Below are 20,000 nucleotides of genomic sequence, written 5' to 3'. Positions count from 1 at the left end.
ATGAAAGTGAATGGTTGTGTTTGTGTGTTCGCAGCACATCAATAACGAACACATCCACGGGGAGAAGAAGGAGTTCGTGTGCCGCTGGGAGGAGTGCTCTCGCGAACAGAAGCCCTTTAAAGCGCAGTACATGCTGGTGGTGCATATGCGCAGACACACCGGGGAGAAACCGCACAAGTGCACTGTGAGTCAAACGTGATTAAACTACTGCACACACACATCCGTAACAGGACAGTACACAGACCCTCTATTGTTTATGTATATCAAATTATAATGACTAGTACAGATTAACCCAAGCCTTAAAAGAAAAAAAATGTATTCTTTACAATTTTAAAAGAAACACACAAATGTACATAAACTACAGCTGAGATTAAAAATATTGAAAATATTTTACTAATAAAATTGTCCCCAAACTACAGATAAAAACGTCTCGGTTAGTAATGTAACCCTCGTTCCCTGAAGGACGTTACGTCGAACGTGAGCGACTGATAGGGAACCTAAAACATGAATCTTTATACTTTATAAATATATATTTAAAATAATAAAACAATAAAAATGTCCCCAAACTAACGATAAAAACGTCTCGGTTACTAATGTAACCCTCGTTCCCTGAAGGACGTCACGTCGAACTTAAAACATGAATCCTTATACTTTTATAAATATATTTTTAAAATAATAAAGTAAAATAAATTAATAAAAACGTCCCCAAACTACAGCTAAGAAAACTTGCTTTTGTAGACTAAAAAAAAAAAAAAAAGTAAAATAAATAAATGCTGTAAATGTCCCCCAAATACAGATACAAATCTAAAGAAATTGCATTTATATACTTTAAAAAAAAATGAAAAAGTAAATAAAAGAAGCACAATTGTATGAAGACATATGCAAATAAACATGTTAAAGGGTTTTATATCAGGCATAATTCCAAACAGTAGAGCATGACACTAGCAACGTCAAGATCATGGGTTATTTTCCAAGGATGTGCAGTGCATGAACTCATAAAAAATACCTTGAATGCAATGCAAGTTGCTTTGGATAAAAGCATCTGCCAAATGCATTCATATAAATGTGATGATTAGCATTAAATCAGTAACAGTGTTTGTGCATATACGATATATGAAATTTGATCGGGCTGCAATGGGTTTTTCTTTCTGTTAGCATACACTAGATTATTTGAATTGGCACAACTCTAGTAATGTAATGTGTGTGTATGTGTATGTGTGTGTGTGTGTGTGTGCTTCAGTTCGAGGGCTGCTCTAAGGCGTACTCTCGTCTGGAAAATCTGAAAACTCACCTGCGCTCACACACCGGAGAGAAACCCTACGTGTGTGAGCATGAAGGCTGCAACAAGGCCTTCTCCAACGCCTCGGACCGAGCCAAACACCAGAACCGCACACACTCCAACGAGGTAAAGACACTCACCTTCATTCAGATAGATCTGTGTGTGCACACATAATCATTCACACAATTTATCTACTTAATTGTCATTCAAACATTTATATGAGGGTCATCGTATCCAGGTCACATTTCAAATCAAAATTATATATATGGTCCAATTCTATGACTTTTTAGCATGCATATTACTAGAATAATGGCTGTTTATTATTCGTAAAATTAAAATATATAAAATTGTTCATTGAAAAAATACAATGATATGTTTGTAAAAATACAGTACATTAATATAGTAAAGTAATAAATTAAATAAATATAAAAATACAATTTTAATAATTTTGCATATTTTTCATAATTTACTGAATTACAGCCAATCAAAATACTGTAATATTTTTTTATTTAATTAAACATAAATTGTTAATTGAAAATAAATAAAAAAATATTTAAAATAATATATTAATATTTTTGTATTACATTAATGAAAATAAGTTTATTACATTAATGAAAAATCTTTTTTTTTTACTTTTCATTATGTTAATTAGATCTGGGTAATTTATTTTTAAATTATAAGAGTGACCTACACTTCATCTTGACAAATTATGTGACATTCAAGCTGCTCATTTACATACAATGAAAGTGAATGGTGACCATAAGATTAACCTAAAAAAACAACTTAAATTTCAGTTTGTTCCTCACACAGAGCTATTAAAAAACAACTAACCTAAGGGTGAGCATCTTATAAACATATTTTCATTTCTGGGTGAACTATTCTGCCCTACAAAACAAAAAGGCAGTAACTGCATTTACAGTCAAAAATGAGTTATTATCATTTTCATGACATTCAAGGCATCCTTTGTGATGTGAATAAAAGAATAAGCTAATATAAAGTAACAAAACAGCCACATGTCCAATAATCTACCTACAATTACTTAGGCTGGATTACAGGATAACTTTAAAGTAATTTTTCTCAGTTCTGCACTCTGCGTAGTTACTGCCTTTTTGCTTTGTAGGGCATTATTCCTATAAACGTGGGCCGACTGCATAAGATCAGTTAGCGTCATCCGCGCACAAGTTTCAGACGTGTGCCGCCCCAGTAGTTGTTCTTCAGAGAGAGGATCAGATAATCTACTTCACTGTGGCATTAAGGATCTGCTAACCGCCTAATGCTATGTAAATGTGCCATTTTCAGCATACACTAACAAATTTAGGCCAAAATTAGATTTGTTCACGCATTCCCTCATCATGTGTAGTGATTGCTCCTGGACGCCCAACGTTGTCCCATTAACCAACAACGCATGCACGCGTGCACAATGCGTATGTGTGAATAATGAGCTGTGAAGCTAATGAGTACGGCAACCCACAATACATTAGTGGGAATCAAGCATGTCCCCAACGGAGAAACAGACCACCTGCAGACCGCGCATAGAAAATGAAACCTGGCGCCATTTCCATTCTCGGCTGATCCATCACGAGCTAAAGGAGGGAGAAAGATCATTTCAACTCAACTTTATTAGTAAACAGCCATGCATCACGAACGCTTAGCATTCGCACAATCAGTATGTCAGCACACGCTCCGTAATTTATTCCGCTAATTGTGTATTCATCCACTGCTCCATTTGAAGATAATCTGACTTAACAGGAAGAGATAAAACTCTAATTCAAAGTCGTACATTTGACTGTTAGAGGGTCATGTGAAACTGAGAGATATTTATCTCCGCAGAAACCCTATGTGTGTAAGATCCCGGGCTGCACGAAGCGCTACACCGATCCCAGCTCGCTTCGGAAACACGTCAAAACCGTCCACGGGCCCGAAGCTCACGTCACCAAGAAGCAACGCGGTGACCTTCCGTCGCGACCCCATCCGCCTAAGGAAAACGGAGAGAACGAAGCGGGAACAAAGCGAACGGTTGAAGAGAAACTTGAAGCCAACAGCACAACTAGAGTCGTCGAGGACTATCTCCAGGTCAAGTCTATAAAGACAGAGAACTCTATGGTAAGATCTAGTGTGAATGAGGCTTGATTTTGTGTACCATAGTGTTTGCATACATGCATACACAGTGTTTCCGGCCTATGTGATATTCATGAATGCATAACAAAATGACTGTAATTTGAATAACAAGAGTGATTGCATGGCTATAATCTGTACTCTCAAATATATTATTCATTGCTGATTAAAATGTCCATCAGAGGTTATGCTAATCCAAACAGACTAACAAAGCACGCTGCTGTATCTGTCCATCTTTAACCGCTCTCTCTACATGTGCTTCCTGCTATCTCTTTCCTGTTTCTCTCCCATACACTTTCCGTAAGGACAGACGTTACTGAGGTGAGCGTGGATCCTGTTCTAATGTCTTAATATCAGTCGCTTTCTACAGTTGTTTTCATTGGGCAGTTGACAGGTGACATGGATTTTGACCTTTTTTGCCAAACATCAATATATTTTTGTATGGAGGAACTTAATATGGAAGTAGTTGCACACAAACTTACAAGTTTGAAAATGATTTACTTCCGGTTGATATTCTAATACACACACACACACACACACATTATGTAAACTAACTTTAATGCTAGATGTGATTAATCGATTTGACGGAACGTAATATGTAAATGCATGACCAGTTTTATTTTAATTTTAATGGACCTCAATTTGAAAATTGCCAGCATTTTTAAATCATATTTCCTTCCACATTTTTTTAATTTTGATGTTTCACAGTTTATGAAGAGGAGAGTCAACCCACAGATGTAATTATAATAATTTCATAGACAAAATCTGTGCTTTCAGCTGGCCAGCAAAATTATGAAAATAAAGGTTTTTGTTTACGCAGTCAAATTCCATGTCATGTCAATTGCTCTTTTACAGAATGCATGGTAAATGTCTCATACATGATTCTCTTTTTCTTTCTTTTTTTTACAAATTATCTTCTTTTTTTTCTGAGGTTATTCCATGAAAAGCACACACACAGAGCTGTACGATCAAATTCAGGATACAATATGATAGTACACACATTTGGGTGTTGAATTCATCACTGCGTCAAAAAATGTGGACCCCTAAATTATGAGATCAGTTGACACACAGAGGGCCCCTAATTTCCGATGGGCTTTCACCCTACATATCCAACCCAATCCCCCCACAATCCCGAGATCTAACGCTCCTGCCTGCCACTCAAGGATAAAAGCCATTAGTGGATTAATATTATATCAGTGGGACTGTTTTTGTGTTCAGAACAAATAGTGCCAGTGATCAAGCTGTGATCAAGCACGGTTGACATGGGGACTGAATAAATTTGCTTCATTCAAGGGATGTGCAGTCATATGACGCGAATACAAAGACATAGCTTACCTTATTTATGTTGAGAGCTTTCACCTTGGTGTATTCATGCCAGGCCACATGCATAATGCACAAAGAGTTTGCCATAGGAAATAACGATTTGTCAGGCACTTAATGTAGCTTTCTGAGAAGATCGCGAGGAGGAGGAAAAAGAAGTGGGATGTCTTGAGGAAGGGTGTTTTCCCAAACCTCGAATCAGTATGCTCATTATTTGCAATTTACACTTGGGAAAGTGATTGTAAGGGTCGTGTGTTTTGCATGTTGCTGTGTCTGCATTCTGGGTCATTCTCTTCGTTTAGCTTCTTTGGTAATCAAACTCAAACTTCCCATCTGTCTCTCTCAGATGTATCAGTCCAGCCCTGGTGGTCAGTCATCATGTAGCAGCGAGCCGTCACCACTTGGCAGTGCCGCCCACCATGACGGTGGAGTAGAGCCGACGGGACACAGCGGGGGCAGCATGGGAGATCTGAGCGCCCTGGATGACACGCCCCTAGTGGATTCAACCGTCTCCACAGGAATGTTGGGCCTCCATCTTCGCAAAAACACCAGCCCTGCCCACAGACTCACGTATCTGAAGCAAGAAAAGCTGAAGTCGGTGAGGGACTCGTGCTCCTGGGCAAACCCAACTCCTCCTGCCCCCAGCACCAAGCTTCCACCCATCAATACCAGTGAGTAAACAAACCAAAACCAATTTTTAATTTGAACACATTTCCACCACTGATGCACTCCCAAAATCCAGTTTTTCTTCCTCTAAACAGGGTTTGTACAGGGTGCTTAAACTTTTTAAAATTTAAGTCCTGGAACACCCTTGAAAACAGCCATTTTTATGAAAAGGTACTTGAGTGCTTGAATTATTGAAAGACAATATATGTGAAAGTAGTGTTTAATTTTATCGATAAAAAATCTTTTCACAGCTAAATTAACGCTGCGGCCCGTCTGATATACAGGTAAAACTCGAAATATCATGCAAAGTTATAATTTTGATGATTATGGCTTTACCCCAAATTCAAATTCTCAGAAAATTAGAATATTACATGGAATTAATAAAAAAAAGGATTTAAAATACAGAAATGTCGGCCCTCTGAAAAGTATAATCATGCATATGTATATAGTTATATATACTAATATTAGTTTCACCTTTTAATTTGAATTACTGAAATACATGAACTGTTGCACGATATTCTAATTTTTCGAGTTTCACCTGTAGATATAGAGCAATTTCGCATAGCTATGAGCTTGATATTGCTCATATAAATATCCAAGAATATGATATAGCTTTCATTCTTGAGGTCAATCATATATTAATGGGGGGGAAATCAGTTTGAAAGAGGTAATCTTTCATCACATCTTTGTCACAGTATCCTTTCAATGGTTAAAGTTACCACAGTCATTGCATCTGCTTGCACCATTTTGTTTTATTGGTTTATTTTTATTTATCCTTTTTTAGAATTTAAAAGATGCTAAAGATATTGTTTGATAAGCAAGATCTCTCATTGTAGTCCTTGAAAGAAAAAGTGGTGCTTGAAAAGTCCTGGAATTTCATTTTACAGTATCTGCTCGAACCCTGTCTAAATCCAGCTCTTTTCTGTTGCAGGTTCTTTATTGGAAAATTCTGGCAGTCTGTGTGATCCAGGACTTTCCATCTCCAGCCCGCGCCTGGGCGATCTTTGTCCTGGTGAGACTACGGTTCTAAGTCAACTGGTCGAGCGTCGGGACAGTCTGGCCAGCAACGTGAGCTCGGCTTACAACCTTAGCCGTCGTTCCTCCGGGATCTCACCCTGCTATTCAAGCCGTCGGTCCAGCCAAACCTCACAAACTGGTGGGCGCCTTAACATCAGCTCTACCGGCTCCTATGACCCCATTTCCACCGATTTGTCTAGAAGATCCAGTGAGGCCAGCCATTGTGGAGGAAACTCCAGTCTACTCAGTCTGACTCCTGCCCAACACTACAGACTCAAAGCCAAATATGCTGCTGCCACAGGCGGCGCGCCACCAACCCCTCTACCTAATATGGACTTTATGAGCTTGAAGACTCGGATGGCCCTGTTTGGGGATTCCCATGAAAATTCCACTCTGCCCATCCATTCCCCTTCAGTTCCCAGAAGGTGTAGCGATACCAGCTACGCCAACCGTAGCGTCTTACCCCATGAGGTGACGGGAAACATCACTCGCAGAGCAAGCGACCCAGTTAGAAGAGTAGGTCCAGAGCAGTATTCCCTCCAGCAACGTTACAATAGCATGACCAATGTGAACCAATATCCGTCGTTGCATCATCCTGGATCCAGCCGACACTTTTCACAGATCAACAGCCTGTCTGAGGGTAACGTAAACCGCCACCAATATCCACCCCGACCTCCAAGCATTTCTGAGAACGTGGCAATGGAAACCATGGACAACCAGAACAATGATGCAATGATGTTACACAATGACATTGTTCAGTACCTTACATCTCAAAATGGAGATTCCACCCAACTTCCAGGGATAACGTACCGCCACAATCCTGGTCAAGGCCTCCATGGCTTTGGGTCCCTGCAACAGTGTCATTACCAGAGACGCCTGGCCTTGGTGGAAGGCAACATGAATGCCGTAACACAACAAACAGCATCTTCAAGCTCTCAGCAGACATTCCCAGGTTCACCCAATGCCACTAATAGCCAGATGCCGGTGCAGTGGAACGAGGTCAGTTCAGGGACAGTGGATTCATCTCACAGCCAAACCAAGCAGGGATCAGGGCGGGGAAACCTCACCGCACTCCAACAAAAACAAAACCTCAGCTCCTTTCAGAACGTCAACTCCAACCAACAAGTTGGGCTAATGAGTCACAACCTCGCTCACGCTGCCCACGTGCAACGGAACAACGAGTTTAATTCACAGAGGGTCAACCAAAGGCAACCACTACGACAGGCCAACACAGAGCAAGCTATCTTTCTGCATGGTTACCATGAGGGTTCTGCTTCAAATGATATCAGTGTAGGTTTGCTGAGCCCGTCTAGTAAAGCGCTGACGGCACAGTCTGGCGGTGTCCAGAATAACAGTGTACAAGCTCAGCCGGTGGCTAGTCAAAGCCATGCCATTTTTCATAGAAATTATTCCCAGATGAACATCAACCAGCAAGGCTATGTCATTCCAGCCCAGAATCCCACGCTGAACGGAAACCATGGGCTGCTACAGCCAAGGCCGCCCACAGAACCCAAACCCTACAGCCGGCAGCTCTCAGTGCCAACGACAACTGCAGCGCAGCAACTTGGTTACCCACAATCCAACTTTAGCCCTGCATATGACACCTCTGAGGCCAGTCCTAAAAAATCGGCTGACGGCACAGATACCAATGGTATTTTCTACACTGGACAGATTCACATGTTCGAGTCCAGCAGTCTTGGGATGACAGATGCAGCGCAAACCGGGACAGGAAGCACAGTCATGGGCTCCCCAGAAACAAATCAGGTCTCGAGCACAGTGGATTCAAACGGAGCAGAGCACCCACAGATCGACTTCGACGCCATGCTGGATGACGGCGATCACTCCAGCCTCATATCAGGAACTTTAAGCCCCACCCTCCTCCGCAGCCTATCCCAGAATTCCTCCCGTCTCACCACTCCCAGAAACTCAGTGACGTTGCCCCCGGTGCCTGCGGGAATCGGCAACATGGCCATCGGAGACATGAGCTCCATGCTGACTGCGCTCGCAGAGGAAAGCAAATTCCTCGATATGATGTCATAGGAAAAACAGGAAGCACGAGATTAAAAGAGACAGTGTTTGTGACGACCTGTGTGACATAATATTGCATTGACATTTTTTAATCCTTTTTTAAAAGCGTATTATTCTGTATGGTATTAGTTTGGTGACATCTTTTTGTTTTGCTCAAGAAGCCATATTTTGCCTTAGACCAGTGTATGTACAGCACATACAGTACATGAACAGACAGAGAATTTGATATGCGACAGTCCTGTATTTTTATATGACTTCTGAGCTGACGACATGAAGAAACAAGTGCCTCGCTGTGCACAAGCATATGCAGGAATTACATTACTCGAGCAGAACGGGACTGTATCTTTTCGGGCCTCTTCAATGGAGACGGTTTTGTATATTCTGTAAATTAAATGTAATATTATGCTTCCTATCCTTGTTTGTACTAGACAGAAGAAAGCATCCGAATGAATATGCAGATAAAATATTATGAAATGTAAAGCTTGACAGTTGAAAGGGTGGTTCAGAATCAGAAATACCTCTTGCTTTGTTTTGAATTATTGAAGACCAGACTGGAATCACAGGAACGTAACAGCGCTTTAAAGAAACTGAACTAAACTCTCTCTGAGAGAACCGCACAACTGATTATCTTGGACATTTGAACTCAATATACAGAAATACGTTTAAACTGTCCTGTTGTGCACAGATTCCTTTTACAAGGCTGGATCATGTAGATAACTTTTGTACATTTTTAATGAAATACAATATTGTTGTTTTTCTACTACAGTGTTGTTTGGTTCTTCATTCTACACGCAGGACATTTGTGAAGAACTCTCTACTAATAGTGTAATGCTTTTAACTCTTTCCCAGCCAGCGCCAGCATTTTTGATCATTTTCACAAAAATGTCATGGCCCCCAGAACATTTTCTTGTAGGAATATCAGATGATATTTATAAAGGAAGAACAGACCTTATTTTTATCAACATTTGAATGTGGGTAGGTTTCATAAAAAAAGCAAAATTTTCAAGCTGATAAAATCATGTTTTTGTCAAAGACTATATCTGGATCAGATTCAGAACGATGATCAAAACACAGATGGAGTAGGTCGAGTCCATCAACACCCAAGCTTGCTCAATCCTGTGTCGACATTTCATTCGGTAACATTAGCCAGTTTTGATTTATATGCTGTTTAATGTTGATGATCACGCTATTTTACATATGCATCTGCTTTCAAATGCTATAGCTCGTTTCTGCTTCTTTTCCGGCTTTGTTTTGATCCGGCGATTCAGTACTCTTTCAGAAGATGAGACATAGCGCCCCCTACCGAATAACAGTGAAAACACTGAAAGCCAGAACATTCGATCAATGGCGGGGAAAGAGTTAATAAATAGATTTTGAATAGATTTTCGAAGATTTTCAGGAAGGTAATGTTGAAATGGGGCAGATTTTAAAATGCAACAAGCCATGTTGTTAGACGACTAGTTGGACCATTTTAGATTTTGTGATGGCAGTGTTTAGCATTGTTCTCTCTTGTATGCCACATGTCAGGCAACAGTCCACAGCAGTCACATGAGTTTTGAAATAGTTTTCCTTTTCATTTCATTTGAGAGTGGGCTCCTTTAAGAGAACTGAAGGCACGTATTGTGCATACTGAGCAGGTTCTGGAGTAAACCGCCATGTTTTCTCAAATGAACAGTGGCAGACCGACCCAGAGGAACGACTGCCTAAACCACATAAAACACACACATGTAGAAGGAAGCGGTCCAGGGACGAGGTCTTCGGAGTAAAAGCCTCAGGAACAAATGGTTTTATTCTGACAGTGAATTCAGCCGAGGCCTTGTTTGATCTCCAGTTTCTGATAGCTGGAATTTCGTATTCTCTCTGAGAAATAAAATAGAAGGGAAAATAGCCTTAGGAGGAATAGCCTGAGGATGAAAAAGAAAACGACGGGGGAAAAAGACGTTGAAGTCTGAGCGCGGACAAAAGAGAAATTGCCAGAGGTTTGATTTGAAAGGCATTGTAAAGGCACGACCCTGGTGACCTTCTGAGAGAACTGCATGTGCCTTAAATGATATAAGACAATTAAAATGTGCATGCTTTCTGGAGCGGTATGTTTAAAAAAGATTAGACTAATTTCACATGCAAGGCCAGTCAAAATGTTTTCAATCATATATTTGCATGGTTTGTTTACCGCAGACATTTATTGATAAGGGGTTGGCCAAATAATTTTGACTTGTCCCTCAGTTGGTAAAAACTTTACACTAATGCTTTTACAGTAGAAGTCTAAATGGGCAAGTGAACCAGAGGATTTACAGTAAAACCCAAAATTTGCTGCTTTTTGTTATTTGTAGTGAAACTGTTTTTCTGTGCGTGAACTTTTGGTTATGCGTTTCTGATATAATTCCTGTATATGGATTTGTCTCAGTATTTATTGGGTTTATACTGAGTTGATATCCAGATTGTACTTTTCTGAGAACTTTGTGGTACTTCTCATGTCACTAAACTCCCAGGAAGAATTGCTTCTTGATTTGGATAAAAGTAAAACATTATGAGGCAACGAAATACAAAATTCTAAAGAATTCAGAGAATTTCAACTCTACAGAAAAAAAAATTCTGTATATTTGAAATTCTCTGCGTTCTTTAGAATTTTGTATGGTAAGCAGGTATTAAATTTATATGAAGTATAAAATATAAAGAAAATACTTAATTTAATTTATTGGTATCAGACCAATATTGGATATTGGCTCATTTCTATGTTTTAGGTTTGTATGTTTTCTCTTAAATGTAAATGCATTGAAATATCTGATATAACATTCCACGCCCAAAGTAAGTGATTTTATCACTCTCTTATGAACATTTTATGAATATTTTTGTGATGATACTTGTGTTTATTTTAATCTTAATCCAGATGCAATGTCTTGCCCTATAGACTTCAGTTGTAAGTGTAATATGCATTGGCATAAACACACTTTTTAATAAATAAAAAAAGCATTAAGCCACAAACTGCATAGGTTAATCCTCTAACAAAGTGACGTGAAAGCAAATATTAACGTCTCTCTTGAAAATATCCCAAACAGTGTCGCCTGAAACTTTATATGGGACAGAAAAAGAGCATCCATTAACTTCCCCTCGGAGTCCAACGAGGGACGCGGAGAAAGACAGACAGATATAATAGGAGAAAGAGCGACTCTTGTGGGATTTGGTAATGGTGTGTGTTGAGAGCGGGGCTCAGGAGATCTCTGAGCTAACGATGCTGTAATGTAGTGCTGCTGTCCGCATGGGCAGTGTGTGACGGATTGGGTGAGCAGAGAGAGCAGACCGGAGAACTACGCACACACACACACACACCGATCAATCAATTAAAGACGCGGGCAGGAAGGCGGGAAGAGACGCTTATTAACACACACTGCAGGGTGAGACTATAGTCAGTGAACTGGCCCTGTTTCTGCGGCACGACTTCATCTCATGACCTCCGGGTCACACTTGCATACAAACACTGACTGACCAGAGGAATCAGAACTGATGAGAGACTTCAGGCTCCTGTCAGAGTCCGGAAACTCAGGACACATCAAAGCCGGGTCAGATTCCCCTTTCATCTGACGACATGTCCATGGTTAACGCTGATGCAAAACTCTAGAAATTCATATTAGACATTTCGGTATTTTATTTTAGTGTCCTTGTTACACATGTAGTTTCTATAAATGATGCAACTAACCCTAAAACAAACCTAATCCTAACTACATAGAAGTTAGTCCTAATTGATTAGGATTAGGTCCTAACAAACCTAATCCTATATTGACTACATAGTATGTATGTAGTCAATTAATATTACTCAGTACTTAAATATATAATTACAATGTAACAAAGACACCTTAAATGAGGAGTTCACTTTCAAATAAAAATTTCCTGATAATTTACTCACCCCCATGTCATCCAAGATGTCCATGTCTTTCTTTCTTCAGTCGAAAAGAAATTAAGGTTTTTGAGGAAAACATTCCAGGATTTTTCTCCATATAATGGACTTCAATGGCAACCAACGGTTTGAAGGTCCAAATGTGAGTCTCAATGCAGCTTCAAAGTCTCGACACGATCCCAGTCCAGAAATAAGAGTCTTATCTAGCGAAACGATCGATCATGTTCTAAAAAATAAATAAAAATGTTATACTTTTTAACCACAAATGCCCGTCTTGTACTATCTCTGAGATGCGCCACGCATTACATCATCACGTTGGAAAGGTCACGCGTGACGTACTCGGAAGTGCCGACCCAGTGTTTACAAGTTTGGAGTAGGAGGACTGTTCAAAGTTATTGTATTTTGAATGACACATATTTGTATGTATTTGTGTCAGTTTTTTGTTTAAAATGGTCCTTACGTGTGCATATCCTGGATGTTAAACGATGTCACATTGTGACCTTTCCAACGTGATGACGTAATGCGTGGCGCATCTCAGAGATGGTGCAAGATGGGTATTTGTTGTTAAAAAGTACATAATTTTTAATTTATTTTTAGAAAATGGCCGATCAGTATGCTAGATAATTTTTTTCTCGACTGGGATCGTGTCGAGACTTTGAAGCTGCATTGAGACTCACATTTGGACCTTCAAACCGTTGGTTGCCATTGAAGTCAATTATATGGAGAAAAATCCTAGAATGTTTTCCTCAAAAACCTAAATTTCTTTACGACTGAAGAAAGAAAGACATGGACATCTTGGATGATATGGGGGAGAGTAAATTATCAGGAAAGTCCCCCTGTGGTGAAAATCCAGCTTTTAATGTTGTTTATATGTCTATGTGGTGTTTTTAATATGCTTTAAGACAAACCACGTGTAAATTCATAAGTCGACAGCATTGCTGAATATTTTCTCCTTAAAACTGCAGTGAACCAAAGACAGTCTCAAAAACACTATTTGAAATCGCTGGTGTTTCTGACGCCACAAACTACCTTGTAACCAATCAGATCAACGTGTGATCATCAACGAGTGGATCTCTGAGCTGAGTGAGTGAGTGGAGGCGGGGCTCATTTACATATTTATAGAACTGCATATATATTAAATGAGGCATGGGTGTCGAGTTACGCTCAAGCTATTTTAAGGCTTTTAAATTTTAAGACATTTTATTCAGGAAAAAACATTTAAACGTAATTTTGGTGATCAAAGGTGAGTTTAAAGAGACAAAATTATTGACTACAGGGGGACATCAATATAAAGTGTAACCGAAATTTCTTGCATAAACAACAGCTGGTAAATATATTAAGGTACAAAATATAACAATATTAATATGTTATTTATCCTTATTTGTTATCTGCAATTTATTGCTACTATTGGATGTCATAATGGCCTGGTCGTGTATGTTAGGGGCCGAAAATGGTCGCAATGTTAAAAATTGGAATGTATAATCAACCATTTATGGGTTATTGGTCATAACATGAAAATAATTATTCTTATTTATGTAGTAACTTAATTATTATTGTTATTTATTATTTTCATTTTTCGAAAATAATTTATTGGTATTGAACAGAATTTAATGTCATTGCATTCTTTATTACATCCTAACAAGATCTTAAAGTTGCTGTTTGATTTATGTTGGTTCACAACAAACACTAACAGGATTGAACAAACTGATTCAACAAAACTGTTGGTGCTTGTTGGATCAATGGGAACTTATTTGCCTTTTGGATTATTTCAGTTCTGTTGACAAAACGTGTTTAAATCAATTAAATGATATATTCTGATTGGCTGTTTATGCTGCAAAGCATGATGGGATTGTGCCATTTGATCTCACCCCCGTGTAGAGGTGTAACACATTTAAATGCATTCTCATTTACTGAGGTTGGTCACCACAAAGTAAATCTGGATAATCTGTGTGCAAATGACAGAAACGACACTAAATGTGAGATAAAATGTCAGTACTAACCCCATCAGAACAATAATTACTCAGAGGTTAAGTTTCATTCAGAGTTTCTGGATCTTCTGTTCCAATTCTGAACCTCTTCGTCATTATTATTATTATTATAACATGACATTCCCATAGCCAGTTTTATTCTCCCACAACCGCAGATCTTCTTTGATGGAGCATGTGCTGGAATCTTGGATAGGTCATTCATTTTACAACAATAATAACATGTAAATTTCTCCTCCAGCTTCTCGTTTGGGTTTGAGGAAAATTCAGTCATTATAAGTCAAGAAACAGACTATACGCCAGTATGCAAATGCTTAATGCACTGCATACTTGTGTTATGAATTGCACTCTTACATATTTTAGAACAAATGAGCTTGGGTTGAATCTAACAAAAAACTTCCACATTTAACCCAAAAGTAAAAAAAAAAAAAAAAAAGTGGGAAATATATATTATACTGTAAAAACAAAGTTGCTGCCTGCCTTAAATTTTTAAATACAATCAACTTGGATGTTTGTCACTTCAACTTAAATTACATTAAACTGACTTAAGTTTGAGTTGAAAATTGCTTAACTTATTTTGATGAGTTAAAGCAATGTAAAAACATAAGTTGTCATAACTTATTGATCATATAATATTTTACATTGCACAGGTACAATTAGCGTTTTTACATTGTATATACCACCCGGAAAACATCTAAAAACTTTCTTTAAAGCACTTATTGACTGTTTTCAATATTGCTTATAACATATTTCTTATTAATATTTCCTGCATTATCGTGCCTGTACTCTAGATAATGTTTGAAACTTTTTTATTTTATTGCCTCCGCAGGATGAATTGCTTTGTTGTAAATCTGCTAAATGAATACAGGTAAATTATTTCATGTAATTATAAATACTATTATTATTATTAGCCCATATGTATTTTTGCATTAGTCATTAGAATTAAGAAGGGATGTGCTTTTTTTTTGCATAAATCACAATGCAAAAATCGTAATAGTTCTAGAAGAGGCTCTTTTTTTTATCTTTTGATTTTGATTTTTTGGGGTGAAACATGAGCTGGATGTGTTCTTGTTTTGTGAGATTCGCCCAGTACAGCCGATTAATGTTTCCGTATAATCCATACATATGCACTTAAACACTCCGTTTGCCAGAGCAGAGTCTGCCGGCATCAACAGGGTTTGGAGAAGCTCTCTCACGAGAGACAGACAGCTCTAATCACGAGCGTTCCTCTGACAGCACGAGAGCCACTGTTGTGGGAGATAATGAATAAAGTGAGGAGAAGAATCAGCTTCCTCAAGCACTCTCTAGCTTTTAACACTGAAAATGAGTTGGTGGCCTGCTGGAGAGAGGAATCTCTCAGATCTCTCCGAGAGCAAACCCCAGGAGACCCTCCACTACTGATCTGTATTAACCATGACGTGTTGACTGAAAGACTATTGATGAAAGGGAAAGACGCCTTTATAGCAGCCGAGAGCCTCAGAGGTTCCTCATCAAACTCAGGTTGATCATTCGCCGTGAGCTCAGAATCGAGACCACGAGCCTCGTGTTTTATTAGCGCTGAGCCTTTAATCTGAGGAAGCCCTGCATGACGAGGCCCTCCTCAGTCGTGTCGAACAGACATTCTGGGTGTTCAGGGGACCGTTGATGTCTCTCACCTAAAGGACATATCTTCTGTATGTGGAGCTTTAAACGGACCAAAAATATGCTCAAATTAGTTTGTAAAAATGGGCTGATGCAACGATTCCTGGACGTTTTGTGGCCTTGATTAATCGCATCCAAAATAAAAGTTTGTCTTTACATAATACAATCACATATATTATGTAAACAAACTTTTATTTGGGATACGATTAATCGTGATCGTTTCACAAGTTAATTTCATTATGTTCAATCCAAGTTAACATAATCCTTTTATTTTAGGGACTAAAATTTTTGTTGACATAACTAACTGGGATCTGTAGTTCCCAGCATGCTTTGCAAGGAACTGCATTAGAAGAGAGATTATTTTACGTGTTGTTCAGTAAAAAGAAAGACACACTTATAGACCGTTTGCTGATCGTCTGATGCATAATGCACACAAAACGGGAAACACTTTAGGAGTTTCAAAGTCAATATCTGATTGATTGAATTCTACAGGTTTCCGTGAGAAGTGTTTGTCTTGTTCTTTAACAGTCAGTTTAGAAACAAAGCTGTGGTGATGCCAAACCCCCTTATGGAAAAAGAAAGCTGTCATGTTTACACAGTGTTCTTGAATGAATCATTTATTAGATAGACGCCGGTCTGGACTTTACATTTTCACGCCCATAAACATGATGCGGAACAAAACAAACTCTGATTGGTTGAATTCTCCAGGATATCCGGGAGACGTATGTCGCTTTAATCTTTTGAAAATCATACTGCTTTTTATTTTATTGTTTACAACACCATTAGACTTGTAAAAAAAAAAAAGGAGTAGATGCCCAACTGAAAACACTAATCACCATAATGGTGATTTTAAACAAAACTATTTTTTTCAATTTATGGAGTCAACTTTGCTTGTGTTCTTTAAATATGTTCTGATATTTTGACAATTTAACATTGGTTCTCATACAAATCAGTTCAAAATTTTGGGATCAGTGAGTATTTCAAAAACATTTTTATATACTTTTACCTATATAAAACTGTTTATTTGAACTGTTTTCATCATTGATAATAATCATAAATGTTTCTTGAGCAGCAAATCAGGATTTTAGAATGATTTCTGAAGGATCATGTGACACTGAAGACTGGAGTAATGATGCTGAAAATACAGCTTTGATCACAGGTTTTTGATTCTGTCTTCAGATGTCTTTTGAAACTCAAACCCTGTCAAGGCCAGTAAAGACACGTCAAACACCAGACACCAAAACACAAGGATAGACGGGCGGACATAACAAGACGTCTCCGATAATCATGTCTAACCTTATCCTGAAACTCTGATGAGATATGTTTTCCACAGACTGAGTTTCTCTTTTATATACGCCAGGATTTCTCATTGTCTAAGATAATTTTGCTAATGAGTTAATATTTGTCACCCAGTAAGAGTACAAAACTATAAAATGTGAATAGCAGGATTATTTGAGTTCATATTTGATTGCAGATTAACTTTTGATTGCAGATTTCTTCAACTATAGAGACACATACAGTATGTATGAACACTTGTTTTGGCCACGGAATAAAAAATAAAAAAAGGTAATTACTATATCTCACAATTTTTGACTTTTCCCCCCAACAATTCCAAGTTTATGACTCACATTTCTGACTTTAGTTGTGAGATATAAACAGTAAAACATTTTCACCTGATTCATCTTTAAAGCTTAAGTTCAGTTGCTCTCCCAAATTTCAGTCATTTCAACTTAAATATTATAAAACAGACTTTAAAAACCGAGTTGAATCTTGTATAAAAATGTCGAAATTGCATATCAAAATGAGAACATGTTGCCATGATTTATTGGTCATATCATTTTTACAGTTTCACAATCGCAAGTTATAAAGTCAGAATTGTGCGATTAAAAAGATGCAATTATCTTTTTTATTTTATTATTCTGGGGTGGAAACAATAAGCTTCCATACATGTGAGATTATTGGGGTCTTTTTAAAAAATAATTTTTGATTTAAGAAAACTTAACTTAATTAACTGTGTATGATTTGTTCAGTTTATTTAAATGTACAAAATTTAAAAAAGTTCTCTCTACCATTGGGAAGTAAGTAAAACCCATGCAACAAAAAAAAAGAAATTAACAAAATATAACGAGTTGTAGAAAAACTTCGGAGAAGCAGGAGACTTTGGCATTTGCTCTTCATTTCTAAGAGACACAATAAAGATATTAAAGAGATCATTTGTGCTTTCTCTTTCCTGTGGATGTGAACCGCCGTCGAGTCGGTCGAGTGACTCTGAAACACAAGCCAGAGGCAGAAGAGAGAGAAAGCGCAAAGGCTCACGAGAATGATGAAGATCCTGCAGATTTAAAGGTGGTATCACGGAGGAGCGGCGGTCCTCAGGGGCCGATTTTTAAGGCTTATTAATATCTCATGGCTCTGTCCCACTGACTTCTGCCCTCCTCATTATAATACCCCACCACCCAGCCAATCAGTGTGTGCGGTTGATACCGGAGTGAATGCCGGGGGTCAGGAGGGCGGGTCTGGTGAATATTAATATTTCTAACTGCATAATTCTATAGTGCCCAGAGGTCAGCGACGGGGGAAGGACCCTGCGGCAGGACTGTCTAACCCACTTCAGAGATGAGCCACAAAGATAGGGTGCGTTTTATGTCCTGTACCAAACTCTATAGTGAGCTCCCTACCTAGACAGCATTTTAAGGCATCATAGATTAAAGTTCCTTCTTTTAGCCAAGCATCACATGTACCCTTCACCAAAAATCCCATGCATCGCACAAGTGAATAAATATATTTTAAAAAATGTAAAAAATTATTAAACAAAAGTGTGTGCGAGTGTGTGTTTCATGTTTGATTTATGTTGTGTGCTATTGGTTATATTGTAATATTTGGTTATTTTTATACTGCTTTTTATCTCTTGTAAAGTGTCTCTTGTTATATTGCCTTGAACAACAAAGAACAAGGCTGAAATCACTACATAGGGTGTGTGCTTTTAATGTTCTGTTCCAAACCTAGACAGCATTTTAAGCCATCATGTAGTCTATATGATATAAAGTCTGTAGTATTATTAAGTTTCCTTCTAAAGTATACCTTCTTTTATCCAGGCATCACATGTATCTTTTACAAAAATCCCAGAATGCATTACACAAAGATCAGTAAAAATACTCTCTGAAAAGTGAATATATATATATATATATATATGTGTGTGTGTGTGTGTGTGTGTGTGTGTGTGTGTATATATATATATATATATATATATATATATAGCCTATCTTTTTTTTATTAACTAAAATGTTACTCTTCTATAATTGCTTTGTTGTTTGTATACTGCTTTTGATATTTTTATTTCCAGTAAAGCGTCTTTGAGTACCTTAAAAAGCGCTCTATGAATAAAATGAATTATAATATATTTCATGCAATACTGAAAAATATCAATAAGAGAAACTTCACTCTATTCATTAAAACAAGTGAAATTGTACATTTCGGCTCATTATTCATTAGATTTCACCAAAATCCATTGATTTTGAGCCACTAATAGGCGTTGCTAAAGTGCAATGCTTTACTGTTTGAATGTTTCCAACATGCAAAATACTGAGGTCATGTGATCAAAATGAAGCATGCTAAAGTTTGTTTTTTGTTGCCTAATGTACACATAAGCATCTCAGAGTACATATACTGTGAAGTATGCAGTTTACAGTACACTATTATATTCAAAGACAGACTTATGAAACATCCAGCTCATGTTTGTAATTGTGTGTATTTGTTTGTGCACACACACTCATCTCCTCTGCATGTGGTACAGCTTTACCAGGAATGCTAACTTAAGTGTTATAGGGTGGTTTAGATTTAGCAGAAACAAGCTCCATCTGGACGCAAACAATCGCAGCTGTAAACCCCCTCACAAACCCCCGGGAGCTGACAGCCCTCATGCAACCGTCCCGTACCAGCACACACACGTACGTAACACACACCACTCCAGCACTACTGCAGGTCCTGAGGATCTGGTTCCAGGTCAGTTCAGCGGCGGAAGCAAGCAGAAAGATGAGAACGTGTTTGTTTCGTGTAC

General features: G+C 38.2%; 1 protein-coding gene across 2 annotated transcripts in view; it reads left to right on the top strand.

Moving 5' to 3' along the window:
* Positions 1-9,186, top strand: part of gli2b (GLI family zinc finger 2b) — a 97,965-nt gene extending 88,779 nt beyond the window's left edge. For both annotated transcript variants that reach the window (XM_077229800.1, XM_077229802.1), the window contains 5 exons: positions 35-184; positions 1,241-1,405; positions 3,110-3,382; positions 5,061-5,385; positions 6,312-9,186. In XM_077229800.1, coding sequence (XP_077085915.1) covers positions 35-184; positions 1,241-1,405; positions 3,110-3,382; positions 5,061-5,385; positions 6,312-8,437 — 3,039 coding nt within the window. In that variant the 3' untranslated portion in view covers positions 8,438-9,186. The remainder of the gene's footprint in view (positions 1-34; positions 185-1,240; positions 1,406-3,109; positions 3,383-5,060; positions 5,386-6,311) is intronic.
* The last annotated feature ends 10,814 nt before the right edge of the window (positions 9,187-20,000 follow it).

Source organism: Siphateles boraxobius, unplaced genomic scaffold (assembly GCF_051911475.1).
Source record: "Siphateles boraxobius isolate OS27281-9 unplaced genomic scaffold, OSU_SipBor_1 135, whole genome shotgun sequence".
NCBI lineage: Eukaryota > Metazoa > Chordata > Actinopteri > Cypriniformes > Leuciscidae > Siphateles > Siphateles boraxobius.
The sequence above is the reverse complement of the archived record's forward strand: the minus strand, read 5'-3'. Positions and strand labels throughout refer to the sequence as shown.